The following is a 12905-nucleotide window of genomic DNA, read 5'->3' on the forward strand; positions in this document are numbered from 1 at the left end:
TTTTAAATATATTAGCACTAACATTTGCACACTTGTCTGGACTTGACTACTACGTTGTGCGACTTCCGAATCACGTTTAACATTGGACTAAGTTAAATGAACAAGTCTTTGATTTGAAATAATTAGATCATTTTGAAATGTCCAATAGTTGTTTTTTTCTTTCATTGAGATCAGAAAATTAAACAGTTCGGAAATAAAGGTTTATTAGGATAAATTAATGAAAACAGGCGACAAATCAAGAAGATGCAAGTTAAACATCACATCTATTTTTTTCTTATTTCACTCGTTAAAAATAGACAATAGAGTTGTACTTAAATAGTTTCTTTTCTCCTATCATAAATTCTTAAAAATATCAAGCAAGGAACACATTTCCCAAATTTCAAACCCAGGTATTATGCATCTTTGCTGTATCACAGATCATCATAATTCTTGTTCACAAATATCTCTCTTTTTGTTTCTTTAAACATAATTCTTTTTTTAATATGTAGTACATTTGGCTAATGATGATCTAAATATACAATCAATGCCCATCGTATATTTCACAACAAAAATGAATCCTATTCCTGAGCCAATCAAGTAAGTGTAATTTATATATATATATATATATATATATATATATATACAATAATCATGAGAATATATCTTTACTTTTTCAGTCACGTTTTTTTTAAAAACACGTTACGATGCTACCTTTGATGAAGATAATGATTTATATAAATTGATTGAGATTAAAAATGTGCTCCTCTTAAACGCCAATTCTATGCTTTTAACATTTAAGCTCGCATCATAGTACCCGGAAGTCATGGACCTTAGGTTCGTATTACTGAAAAGTCATATTGTAGGACGAATTATCTGTCCAGTACTTCTTGGTTTTCAATGATACCTTATCTAAAGTTGATAGATGACAAAAATATCACCCACAAATTAAGACAATGTCTTCAAAACTACTTCATCTCAATACATTTTAATACCTTTATGTGATTAGTTTTTATTGTTGATTCATTAAATAAAGTTAAATTTTTTAGAACTTATAATTATAAGGTGAATTTATTGAACAATGGTTTTGAATTATACGGTAGATATTTATATTTCTTATTTAGAACAATTGTAACTGTCATTGTCTTGACTTGGAAATGTTAACTGATATTATTTGAAATCGATAACTAAACCTTAGTTGATATTCATGGTTTAAATTCTTTAAAATTTTGAGTTATGTATTATCTCTCTCACACACTTTTAATCTTATTCATTTTCTATTTGAACTATAATTCTTATTTACTTACAATAAAATCACATTATATTCAATACATTCATTCTTATATAGTTAAAATCATGAGTCAATTGAAGCTAGACCACCATTGAAAACCTGGAAGCACTGGACGGCCGTTTCGTCTTATTGTGGGGCTCCTCAGCAGTGCGCATCCACGATCCCGCCTCGTGGGATTCGGACCCAGGACCTAACAGTCTCGCGCCAAAGCAATTAACCGATAGACCACTGAGCCGGCATCCAACGGTGTTAATGTCTAACCTCAACCAATCCACATTCATTCTTATTAGGTTCTGCAGTTAAAGTTTCAGATTATTTTAGTAAAATGAATAAATAATTTTGTTTAATATTTTAGATTTATGAAGTTTTAAAATTTTTTTTGGTAATTTTGGAATGGTGAGGAATATTTAAATGAATATATATAGATAACGTAGGATAAGAGCATTCATTTTATATAAACATATAATTATTGGTATAAGGAGGCTCGGAATACGTATTCACTACACTTTATCATTCGATTTGTTTGTGTGAGGGCTAGTATACTGACCGGGTGTCCACACCGAAACAAGTGGTTTTTTAAAGGGCCACTTCCCGAGTCTTTCACCTAGAGCTTGAATCCTTAAAACAGTGGAGTAACGTTAGGAGATACAGTCTCGTGGTAGCTGATGACCAACAGTAGGTTCAAACATCATTTATTCCCTTGGGATCTTGGAGCCTGTGTGCACCATTAGTTTGGAATCAGGGTTTTCCAACTCTCCTAATTGAATCCTCCATATCCACCAACCGAATTAAGGCGTCAGATATCCGCTTTTCGTCCACTCAATTTCCTGAAGAAGACCCCCCACTTCGAGTAGAATTTTCCCAACAGTGGTTATATACGCGTGGCCATGAAAGAGGATTTCCACAGGGAGTTGATTCCCCCTACTCTCGATCGTACTATGGCATTTGAGGGTTATTCAAATCAATTTTTTGAGCAGGTATTAAGAAATGCATGAAAAAATTGTTTTAAATAAATGCTACGAATGCTCTGAAATAATCGGTAATGGTGTAAGAGGAATGAAAATGTTATTTCTTACTAGTTACTATTTCACTACAAGTAATAAAATGAATTTCTGACGTCTAAAATTAACTTTAATCGAACCGTCGGTTTATATACTTCCGGGAAATTTTCAAAGCATTGATGCATGAATCGGCTTCATTCTTTCCTTCCCTTAAGACATTTCATTGTTAGTGAATCTGATTGATGTTCATTACTTTTAGAAACAATGATTTTCAGCTATCTAACAAGTTTTTTCCTTTTCTTCTTGGAAATACTGGCGCAATCTCAAACCATCTACTAATGAAATAACAATACTGATAACTTCACATTAACATCCGTAGATTTAGATCGTCAGTTAGTAAACTTCGTCAACATCGTCAAGTTAATTTTTTGTGGCAACTTAATAAATTTGTTTAATCAAATATTTTTTAGCATTTCAGTAAAAAGCTTTGATTACAATGCAACGTGGTTTGCATTGCGTTACTAGTTCACTGTATTTTGAAGTAAATACTGATTACAGAACATTTGAGTAATACCTCATCATGTACACAGTTATACAGTATTCAATTTGATTTTCAGAGTGTATATACGCATATCTCCCAGTGGACAAACTGATCTTGTCGAGTGTGTAAATGAAAATCCAATGAATAAAGATTTTGACGAACAGACAACATCTAGAGAACAACCTGCTCAATTTGAAGTAGGCGTTGATCTAACAACGTTTAATGAGTATATTTCATCATCTGATCAATTTTATAATCCAAACAGATTTAATCATGATCATTCTGTTGAATGGTCATTATGGAATCAAGCTAATCCTAAACAAAATTGTTTTATTCCTTTGGTGGTCAGACAGAACTTTGCTCAAGATGCACCAAAACCTCATTCTAAACAGGTTAGTGATTTCTAGTCTCGTATTAATTATCAATTCAATAAAGATGTTAACATGTATTATTCACTTCGTAACTCGGTTGCTATCATGAAAATGTTTTAATAATGAAGTGATTATTTGTCTATTCAACAATAGATGACCTTAATATTGTTTAGATTATTGAAAAAACCTAAGATTTATCAAATATTCAAAAATGTTTTCTTACTTCTGCATAAATATTTTCTATGACAGAAACCACTTGTGAAGTTACTTGATTTGAACTCTTTATTTAATTCGTCGTTTTTTAAACATATGTCTATGTTTTGATTCCTGCATACCGTACGATTTACATGCGCCACCGAGTCATAAGACTGCATAATTTGATAACCACTTATTATTCTGTTCTGTCAAACAGATAAAAATTCTCGCAGAAATGTTTTTTATTACTGATTGGTCGTTTCCTGACTCCAACCTTGAACATGTGATAGTGAATCAACGATTCTAATCTGATAACTCAAGGATACATATACAAATTATTAAAGGTATACGGATTGAAATGATCATAAAATCACCCATATTATTACTTTTTTTATCACTCTACCATTAAGCGTCGACAACTATATAATTTTTCTTCACTACTAAGTTTCGGTAAATGTGTGGTCAAAGCACCACAGCCATAAAAGTAATTGGAGCCTATCCTTCATAAAATTTAATGAATGTAATGTAATACATTAATAAAATTGATAAATTTAGCGAGTTGTTAAAAGGGTGAGAATATTTTGTCCAGTCAGAGTTCAACAGGCACTTAGAGAATTCTAGAAAAACGAAAGACTATGTGTCATCCTAATTAGATAAATACTAATTTTGTAGCTAATTTTAGAATGTTTTTGAAACTTTCTAAACTATCATGGCCACTTATCGGCCCAGATGTACCCACGTTTTCTGTACCTAGATTAGTCTTGGTGGTAGAACGATTATAAAGTCAATACTAGACATGTCATTGAACAACATGGTTTTAGATATAAAAAAACCCTCAACTGTTATATAGTTTTATCTGTAAAGTATTGTGAATAATCCTCAAAAACTTCTGTTAATCCTCCTATAATTTGACTGGATGTAGTGAACTAGTTGCGATAATTTACCACTTCTATTTCTACCTATACGGATCTTCTCTTTCTGTTCTACATGCTATAATGTCATAACTTGTTTCGACATACCTCTGTATGATTTACTGCATAAACATATTTATGTATTTCTCAAAACATCAGTGATATGTTAGGGTGAAATATAGAGCATTGGATTAGTGAGATGGAGTTATGTTATTCTAGTTCCTCGTTGTTTTAGACTATCTACATAGTGTCTATTTTATCTTGTTTTTACTAGACTAGTCAGACCTTGTTTTTAAAAATGTACTTCTCCCAGTGTTTTTATTCGTTGTTTTCTCTTTATTTAGATAACTTACTACCCTGGTAATAAAGCTCATATGTCCGCCTATCGTCAATCCGCTAGTATACATACTCACTTATTTGTACACTTTAAAATACCTGTGGCTGAAATCGTAATTGAACATAAACAAACAGTAGAACTACTTTGTCTACGGTTAGTTCAACTTTTACTCAATGTCTATGCTGAAATGATTCCTTGATGAATTTTTGTTTGTTTACAAGTACAGACGATAAAATGAATTCATATTAGACTATAAGCCATGGAATTAATATCTTTATTTCTAACTAAAATGGAGTTAGTTTTGTCCATAGATCCATGAGAATGCTTTGAATAATATTAATGTTGGAAACATTTAATAAAAAGTTAGTAAAACCTGGGGCAATAGTTTTATGCTGTAATAGCCAACAATTGTTTTTTGTAGTGAGATATCTAGTTCGGCTCATTTTATTGTACAATTTTCATAAAATTATGGCTACATCATAGTGAAAGAGTGTTTTTTACCTCTGTATAAAAGTTAACATTTAGTTATTTCTAGTTGAATGGTTAATTACTTTCGGATTCTCCTATAAAAATCATGTACACAATCAATCGATTTCAGAAATCAAAACGGATTGTGAACTTCCGTCTGTATTTGTTCGTTTGTATGGGATAGAAGGGTTAGGTGATCTGCGAGTCCAAATCGTCTAATTGATTTTAGGATGTCGATTGTATTTTGTGCTTCCCCTCAGATGTCGACGTTTTCATAATCCAGTCAACCACCAGAAGAAAGAGGAAGGGGGAGAGTAGACAGCCTTGTCTGACTCCGATCCTTACTGGAAATGCGTCTGTCAGCTGTCCTCCATGCACGAGTCTGCACTGTAGTCCGTCGTATGAGTTCCGGATAATGTTGACAATCTTCTGAAGAACTCCATAGTGTCGACGAAGTTTCCATAATGTTCTCCTGTCCACGCTGTCAAACGCCCTCTCATAGTCAGTGAAGTTGATGTATAGTGATGAGTTCCACTCAACAGATTGTTCCACGATGATCCGTAGTGTCGGAATTTAGTCTGTGCATGACTGATCCTTACGGAATCCAGCCTGTTGATCTCGAAGTTGGGCACCTACTGCGTCTTTCATCCGATTCAGCAGCACTCTGTTGAAAAATTTTCCTGGAACTGACAACAGTGTGATGCCTCTGTAATTCTCACATTTGCTTAGATCTTCTTTCTTTGGTATCTTGATGAGGTATCCTTCTTTCCAGTCCGTTGGCACTTGTTCCTCTTCCCAAATCTTCTTGAATAAAAGGTGAAGCATGTTTGCAGTTACTTCAATGTCTGACTTCAGTGCTTTAGCCAGTATATTGTCAGGTCCTGCCGCTTTCCCACTCTTGATTTGTCTGATGGCCATCTTCTTCGATCGCAGGTGGAGTGACATCTATGGGAAGGTCTGTGTATGCTGCTTCGATGTTCGGTGGATTCAATGGGGCTGGTCTATTCAGCAGTTCCTCGAAGTATTCTGCCCATCTTTTCCTCTGTTCTTGAATCTCCGTGATTGTCTTTCCTTCTTTGTTCTTGCTTAGTCTCTCCGGTTTGCCATATCTTCCTGCTAGTTTCTTTGTTGTATCATATAGTTGCTTCATATTCCCTTCTTTTGCAGCTTTTTGCTTCGTCGTTGCTAGTTCTCCCATGTATTCCTGCTTGTCCGCTTTAATGCTCCTTGACTTTCTCTACTCGTGTTCGACTATTGTTAACTGCTATCTTCTTGCTCTTCCTTTCTTCAATCTCGTCCAGGGTTCCCATAGAGATCCATTCTTTATGATGATGCTTCTTAGGACCAAGAACCTCCTGACACGTTGAAGTTAGTACTTCTTTGATCTCTTTCAACTGTTCTCCATCGTAGTTTCTTGTTCTTTCAGTAGATCCTGTAGAGCTTGAAACCTGTTGTTGAGAGTTATCTTGAATTGGTTAAGTTTGTGAGTATCTCGAAGGAAGGCTGTATTGAACCTTTGTTATGCCGTTTCCCCAGTTGTCCAGTGTTTCTTTAGCTTCATTTTCATCTTGGCCACAACCAGATGGTGATGTGAAGCGATATCAGCTCCTCTCCTGCTTCTCACATCTTTCATTATCCTCCTGAATTTTTTGTTGATACAAATATGATCAACCTGGTTCTCTGTGGTGTGGTCCGGTAAGATCCATGTAATTTGTGTATGCGTTTGTATGGAAATATTGTGCCGCCTATAACCAATTTGTTGAATGAACATATATCTACAAATTTCTCCCCATTTTCATTTCTCTCTCCTAGTCCATGTCCTGTGTTGTGCACTCCGACTTTAGCATTTAGATCTCCCCTCAGGATTGTGAGGTCCTTTCTTGAGCACTTAGCTATGATTGATTGAAGTCTCGAGTAGAACTGGTGTTTATCATCTTCGTTGCTATCATTGGTGGGTGCATAACATTGGATAACATTTAATGTGATCGCCTTCTTCTTTGTTTTGAATGATGCTTTGATAATTCTGGATCACTGATATTCCCATCCTACAAGTGCATTTCGTGCTTCTCTGGACAGCGTTAGAGCAACTCCGTGAGTGTGTGGAGCAGTTTCCTCTTCGTGACCGGAGTACAGCAGCATCTCTCCCGTATCTAGCCTTTAGTGTCCAGCTTGTGTCCAATGAGTTTCACTGATTCCAACTACTGCCGATTTGTATCTCCTCATTTCCGTTGCTATTTGACTGGTCTTCCTGGTCTCCCACATTGTTCGGACGTTTCGTGTACCTATAAAGAGTGTTGCTGTGGTTGTTAGAAGGGGCATCGGCCTCGTGACTTCCGAAGAATCTCGGCTTTCATCATGAGGCGTCATAATTCTTCTTTGAACTCGGAGGGCAGAGTTGAAATGGTTAGAATTATTTTGTCTGGTCAGCGTTTTTTTAGCGAGTTAGTTTTCTACGGGATGGGTTGCTAACCCCATTTTCAAGTTTGTTAACATTGCCAATGCATAAAACATTTTTTTCACTTTAACGTTCATATAAACATTGTTTTCGTTTTCAGTAATTTTTATGTGATCGGATTGTTATAAATAAATAATATATTTGTAATATCCCAATGAGTAGAAAAACTAGATTTTCTGACGTTTCGTGACTCAGTGTAAGCCACTTCTTCAGAGAACAAAAGCCAAATTAATATTAATCCAAGTTTAAATAGTACAACGGAACAATACGAATATTATGTGACCAATCATAAAACAGGTCTGAATAAATCAATGTCATGTCATTTCATTTCGGTCAAGGTGATCATAAGCGACATGTATGTAAATTTGTGTATGTGTGCACTGTTAAAGATGAAAAATGTGTGACTTTTATAATGACAAATGATAGAGCTTAATTTGTAAGGTAATTGTGTGAATTTTAAATAATATCAGACTAGGTGACTAGAATAGATAGTCCAAGTAGGATGTATGGTAAGGCCTTCCTTTCTATTGAGAGAAGTAGGATTAAGGATTATATAGAACGCTTCAGCTACTCTCCTTTCTTTGTAATTGGAAAAGCCTTTTTGTAATATTTTGAGATATTTAAAATCGATTTGATGGTTTTTGAAAATGGCGTGAACTGCTATTGCCGATTTAATTTGAAGTCTATCCAGTTCTAAGGGATTGTTAGAAGGTTTCTTTATGTACCTAATATGTTCTTTGGCACGAGTCAAGATTTCGCTAGATGACCCTCCGATATAGAAGGCATCATAATCGACACAACCTAGTTTGTAGACGCAGTTCTGTGTAGACATGAATGGGATTTTTTCTTTTAATCGAACTAAAGTATTTCGAAGTGTGTTCGTTGTTTTGTAATATACTTTAATTCTGTGTTGTTTTAAGATTCTTCTGTTGTGCAATGACGGTATTGTAAAACTGCAGTACCAATCCATGGCATTTCATTCTAATTATTATTATAACGTACTGAACCATTTTGTTTTAGTATACTTCTAATTACTCTCATAGGAAAATTATTAAATGACATGACAGTGATTTATTCAAACCTGTTTTATGATTGATCACATAATATTAGTGTTTTTCCGTTGTACTATTTAAACTTGGATTAATATTAATTTGGTTATTTGTTCTCTGAAGAAGTGGCTTAAACGTCAGAAAATCTAATTTTTCTACTCATTGGGATATTACAAATATATTAATTTATTTATAACGATCTACCCAATGCTCAATTTATTCAAAATTATCAAATCAAAACTTGGTAATGATGCCTACAAACTTACTAATAACCAGATCAGATTGTTTATTACTTTCAGTTAATTTTCAAATTTATTTTATTTTATAAAAGTTATGGAAATTTAGTTTTTGTTATGTTATATATATATTAAGTATATTTCTATACATTTTACAGACTAATGTATGATCTTTTATTATGGCAATCATTGTTACCTAATGATCGTCGCCTACGTGCAACATTAAAACGTCCAAATCATACTTGTCAAACAGTAGATTCTGTGACAGATTTACAATCGGATCATCGTTATTGGTTTTTAAGTGATCCTGCTCCTTTAGCCACTATCTATGCTCATCCAGATGCTGCACGAGCAGCCGCTGAACTTGAAGCAATATCACCAATTGGTTATTATAATGTAAATCATCACCCAAGTGGTTTACATTACCATTCAGTTAAAAGTGATGAAGAAGAGGATAGTGATTATGCTGAGAATGATTTAAACGAATTATATAATAATACTTTTAATATCAAAGACAATACTATTAGCAATCATTACACAAAATATAATAAAGAGGATGCAAACCGTTTTAATAGTAAAATCTCATGGTCAAATGATTTACGAAGAAATGTTAACAGTGAGTCATTTTAGTGATCATACCTTAAACTGTATATGTTCAATTTATTAATGTTTACTCTTAGTGCAAACTATTCATATAACTACATTTCTGTCAACTGTCTATTTAGAAATATTGTTTAGTGATTTTTCTCAGTCCAGTGTAACATAAATTTATATGCTAAGTTTCTATACTTGAATGTTCTGATTGACCGGAATCAAATAATGTGGTCTATATGGTGTTTAGTCTTGTATTGGCTGGATTCAGTACAATGGTTATATTTAAAGAATCATTGGTTACTCTATGTTCTTCATCTGATATTTTCTAAGTTCTAACTTGGTTGAATGCTCTACATAGAAATGACAACTCGAATACCAGTTGTTTAGTTTTCTATTATCTTTTCTGTTAAGATTTCACAGATCAGCTCTTTGAGCACTTATCAGTTTGATCACCTCAGTCACTAGTAGTTTGTCAGGTCACATTTTTAATGGGATAATTTATCACACCCTCCTTAGTAGATAAAATTTTTTACCATATAAGTATCACCACAATTGTCTATCTTTAAGAGGCTTTCATAGAATGTATCAATCCATCTTCTTCATACCAGCAATACATCATGGTTTTGAATGGCTGGAAACAATCCAAATAGATTTATTTTTCAGAAATATCAGCGTGTTTACCTTTATTTGTTTCTATTCTACGCTTACAGACAGGAATAATATAAATTTAAACCAACACTCCTTGTTGTATAAAAATCGTCAACGATTTACTGGTGATCATCGTACTAACAATAGCACTACCCATGGGGCAGATCATAAAGTGCTAGGACCATTAACGAATACATCTGTTCAATTTCAATCCTCTATTTGTTTGCAATTAGATATAAACTCTTTACAATTAACAACATTCCTTCCTGAATCATCATCATCCTCTGTGGGAGGAATTCGACTGACTGAAACAGTGATTATAAATGCTTCTAATACAACATTATTTACTGAACTTTCGCATAATTCCAATCCAAATTTAAACTATGTTGAAATGGAAGTTGGTGAATTCGATATATCTTATAGTTGTAAGTATCATATTTGTTAGATATTTTCACATTATTCAACTGGTTATGGTTTTTTGTTGTTGGTTTTCTTAGAGTTAGAGTAGTGCATCTTACTTTCACATACAGTACTATTTCAGGAAAATATCAAAATATTAAAACACCGTTCAATTACAGTGTTCTTTACTTGTACATAAGCTTAATTGACAATGACAATCAATCCATAATAGTCCTCAATTGGTTAACATGAGCTAATTAACAACCCATTCAAAGAAGCAAAGTAACAGTTAAACCAGAATGAGTATATTCTACAATTCGTGACGAGAGTTTTGGAAGTGTATGTGTAGATTTTTTCTCCGTATTAACAGTTCCTTTATCTGGAACTGAATTATTGTCCTTTCACTGTAAACTTCGTCCATTACTTCAAAATTCTATCCAATCAGCCGTTGAGTTACAGGTTTGAACCAACTGTTTTTATTTCATCATTCTGGGTGAATTAGTCAACTACTTGTAGACGTTGTTGCCTATTAAATTAAATCGATTTACATTGTGTAGTCGTCCATAACACATTTTTATTACAATATCTGGACAAGTTAGCTGGACGAAATGTTGGAATTATTTAAATTTCAATCGCTGAGACTATTTCAAATATAATTTTTTCACATATAATGTTTTACCAATGTTCATTAGTTATAAATTTTTAACTTGAGCGAAGCACTAGTAGCTATATTCATATTTAGTTCACTGTTTCATTGCCCTAAATCTTCAAAAGTTTTCGAGTTGCTTGTGTGGTTAGTCTTATCATCATTTCAAACACTTTTCATCCTGCTATTAAACCACCATTGTTGTTTCTAACTGAACTGTTACGCCGTAGACATTCATTTAGTAATAATTGAGATCACATCTTATTCTTACTTCGTTTTTCGATACATAAATATGTAGGTTATTACCAAGTTTCATAACTATATAATAATTCATATCATTTTGACTTCATATCTTCTAGTAAGCAACTCTTCATATAACAGTCAACGTACCTACGAATAGAACTTCCATTTGACCATTGGTAATTTGTAGTTTATTTCGACTATCGAAACATTTACAACTTTCAGATTAGAATGAAACTGATTAATTTCATTTCTTCACTTGACAAGAATTGGTTAATATAAGTCTATGAGTGAACAAACGATAACATGACATTAGACTGTGAAACCTTCATTGAATTCCACAAAGCAACTATAAACAGTTGTTTGGGATTAGATGATTTAGCTGAAAATCGGTGTTCTCCTTTAAAATGTATTCAATTCTATTATCCTTACCGTACCACTAACAATCATATAGACAAGTTTGTCTATTTTCACAGCTGTAAGCTTCATTGATTTTTATACTAACCCCATAACCTGAAATATTGCTATCTTCAACTCGTTTTATTCTAAGTAATCTTGTCTGTTAAAACTTAACCAGCGTTTTCAATGATCTTTTTTTAAATGGTTCTCGAAATCCTTTAGGTAGCCAAAATCCGAATTCTGATAAACATAGTTCTGCTGATAACGCTCACCAATCATCATCAGATTCGTCAGTGAATTTATGGCCAGTCTTAATTCATCTTTCATGGGATTCTATTGGTTATCCGTATGGTTCAACACTTCATCAAGTTGGTGTATCTACCACGAATTCATCGAATGAACCGACTTTTAGCATGGCTTTAGAACATAGACAAATTCATCGTTTATCTGATTCAGGTATAAAACTTGGGAAATTTTGTATTTTTTATTTTAAGACTAATCTTCAAAACCTTTTCCAGACGCACTGTAATTATTACATCTCCCCAAAGGCCCTGGTACGGCCGAGGGTGGGGAGAATCATCTCTCCCTCTCGAAATGCTCTCACATGGCCACTCGTATACAGTCACTACCAGGGAAGTCCTACTGATTGCCTTCTCGTGGTGGGGGTGTTGTTTACGAAATTGAATGGACGAAAAGCGAATGTCCGGAGCTCTAACCGGGTTGGTGGACACGGAGGGTCTACCTAGGGGAGTTAGAAAATCCTAACTCCAGACCAATGGTGCACATGGGCTCCAGTATCCCGAGTGAATAAATGGCGTTTGAACCTATTTTTGGTCTCAGGCTACCATGAGAGTGCATGTCCTTACGTTACTCCACTATCTTGTGAATTAGACCTTTAGGTCAAAGGCTCCGGGTGTGGTCCCCCAAGAAAATCACCTGGGCAGTATCCTAGCTCCCACACACACAAATCAAGTGACTTGTATGGCACATATGTATTCGGTGTCCCTTTGTACCAATATTTATGTATTAAAATAAATAAATAAATTACACCCCTGAACCTTTGAAAACATTTCACGATGAAGAAATCCCACTAAGCTCTTATCTTAACATTAATAACCATGTGCTCATTAGTGACCGACTTTGAGGAG

At 34.0% G+C, this 12905-nt stretch overlaps 1 protein-coding gene across 1 annotated transcript in view; it reads left to right on the forward strand.

The window, feature by feature from the left end:
• The window catches only part of Smp_148650 (hypothetical protein), an 88496-nt gene that overhangs the window by 49910 nt on the left and 25681 nt on the right, over positions 1 to 12905 (forward strand). Inside the window, exons 15-20 of the mRNA XM_018794718.1 lie at positions 489 to 576; positions 2886 to 3201; positions 4631 to 4776; positions 8990 to 9447; positions 10136 to 10498; positions 11980 to 12213. Coding sequence (XP_018649102.1) covers positions 489 to 576; positions 2886 to 3201; positions 4631 to 4776; positions 8990 to 9447; positions 10136 to 10498; positions 11980 to 12213 — 1605 coding nt within the window. The remainder of the gene's footprint in view (positions 1 to 488; positions 577 to 2885; positions 3202 to 4630; positions 4777 to 8989; positions 9448 to 10135; positions 10499 to 11979; positions 12214 to 12905) is intronic.

Source organism: Schistosoma mansoni, chromosome 1, assembly GCF_000237925.1.
Source record: "Schistosoma mansoni strain Puerto Rico chromosome 1, complete genome".
Lineage (NCBI taxonomy): Eukaryota > Metazoa > Platyhelminthes > Trematoda > Strigeidida > Schistosomatidae > Schistosoma > Schistosoma mansoni.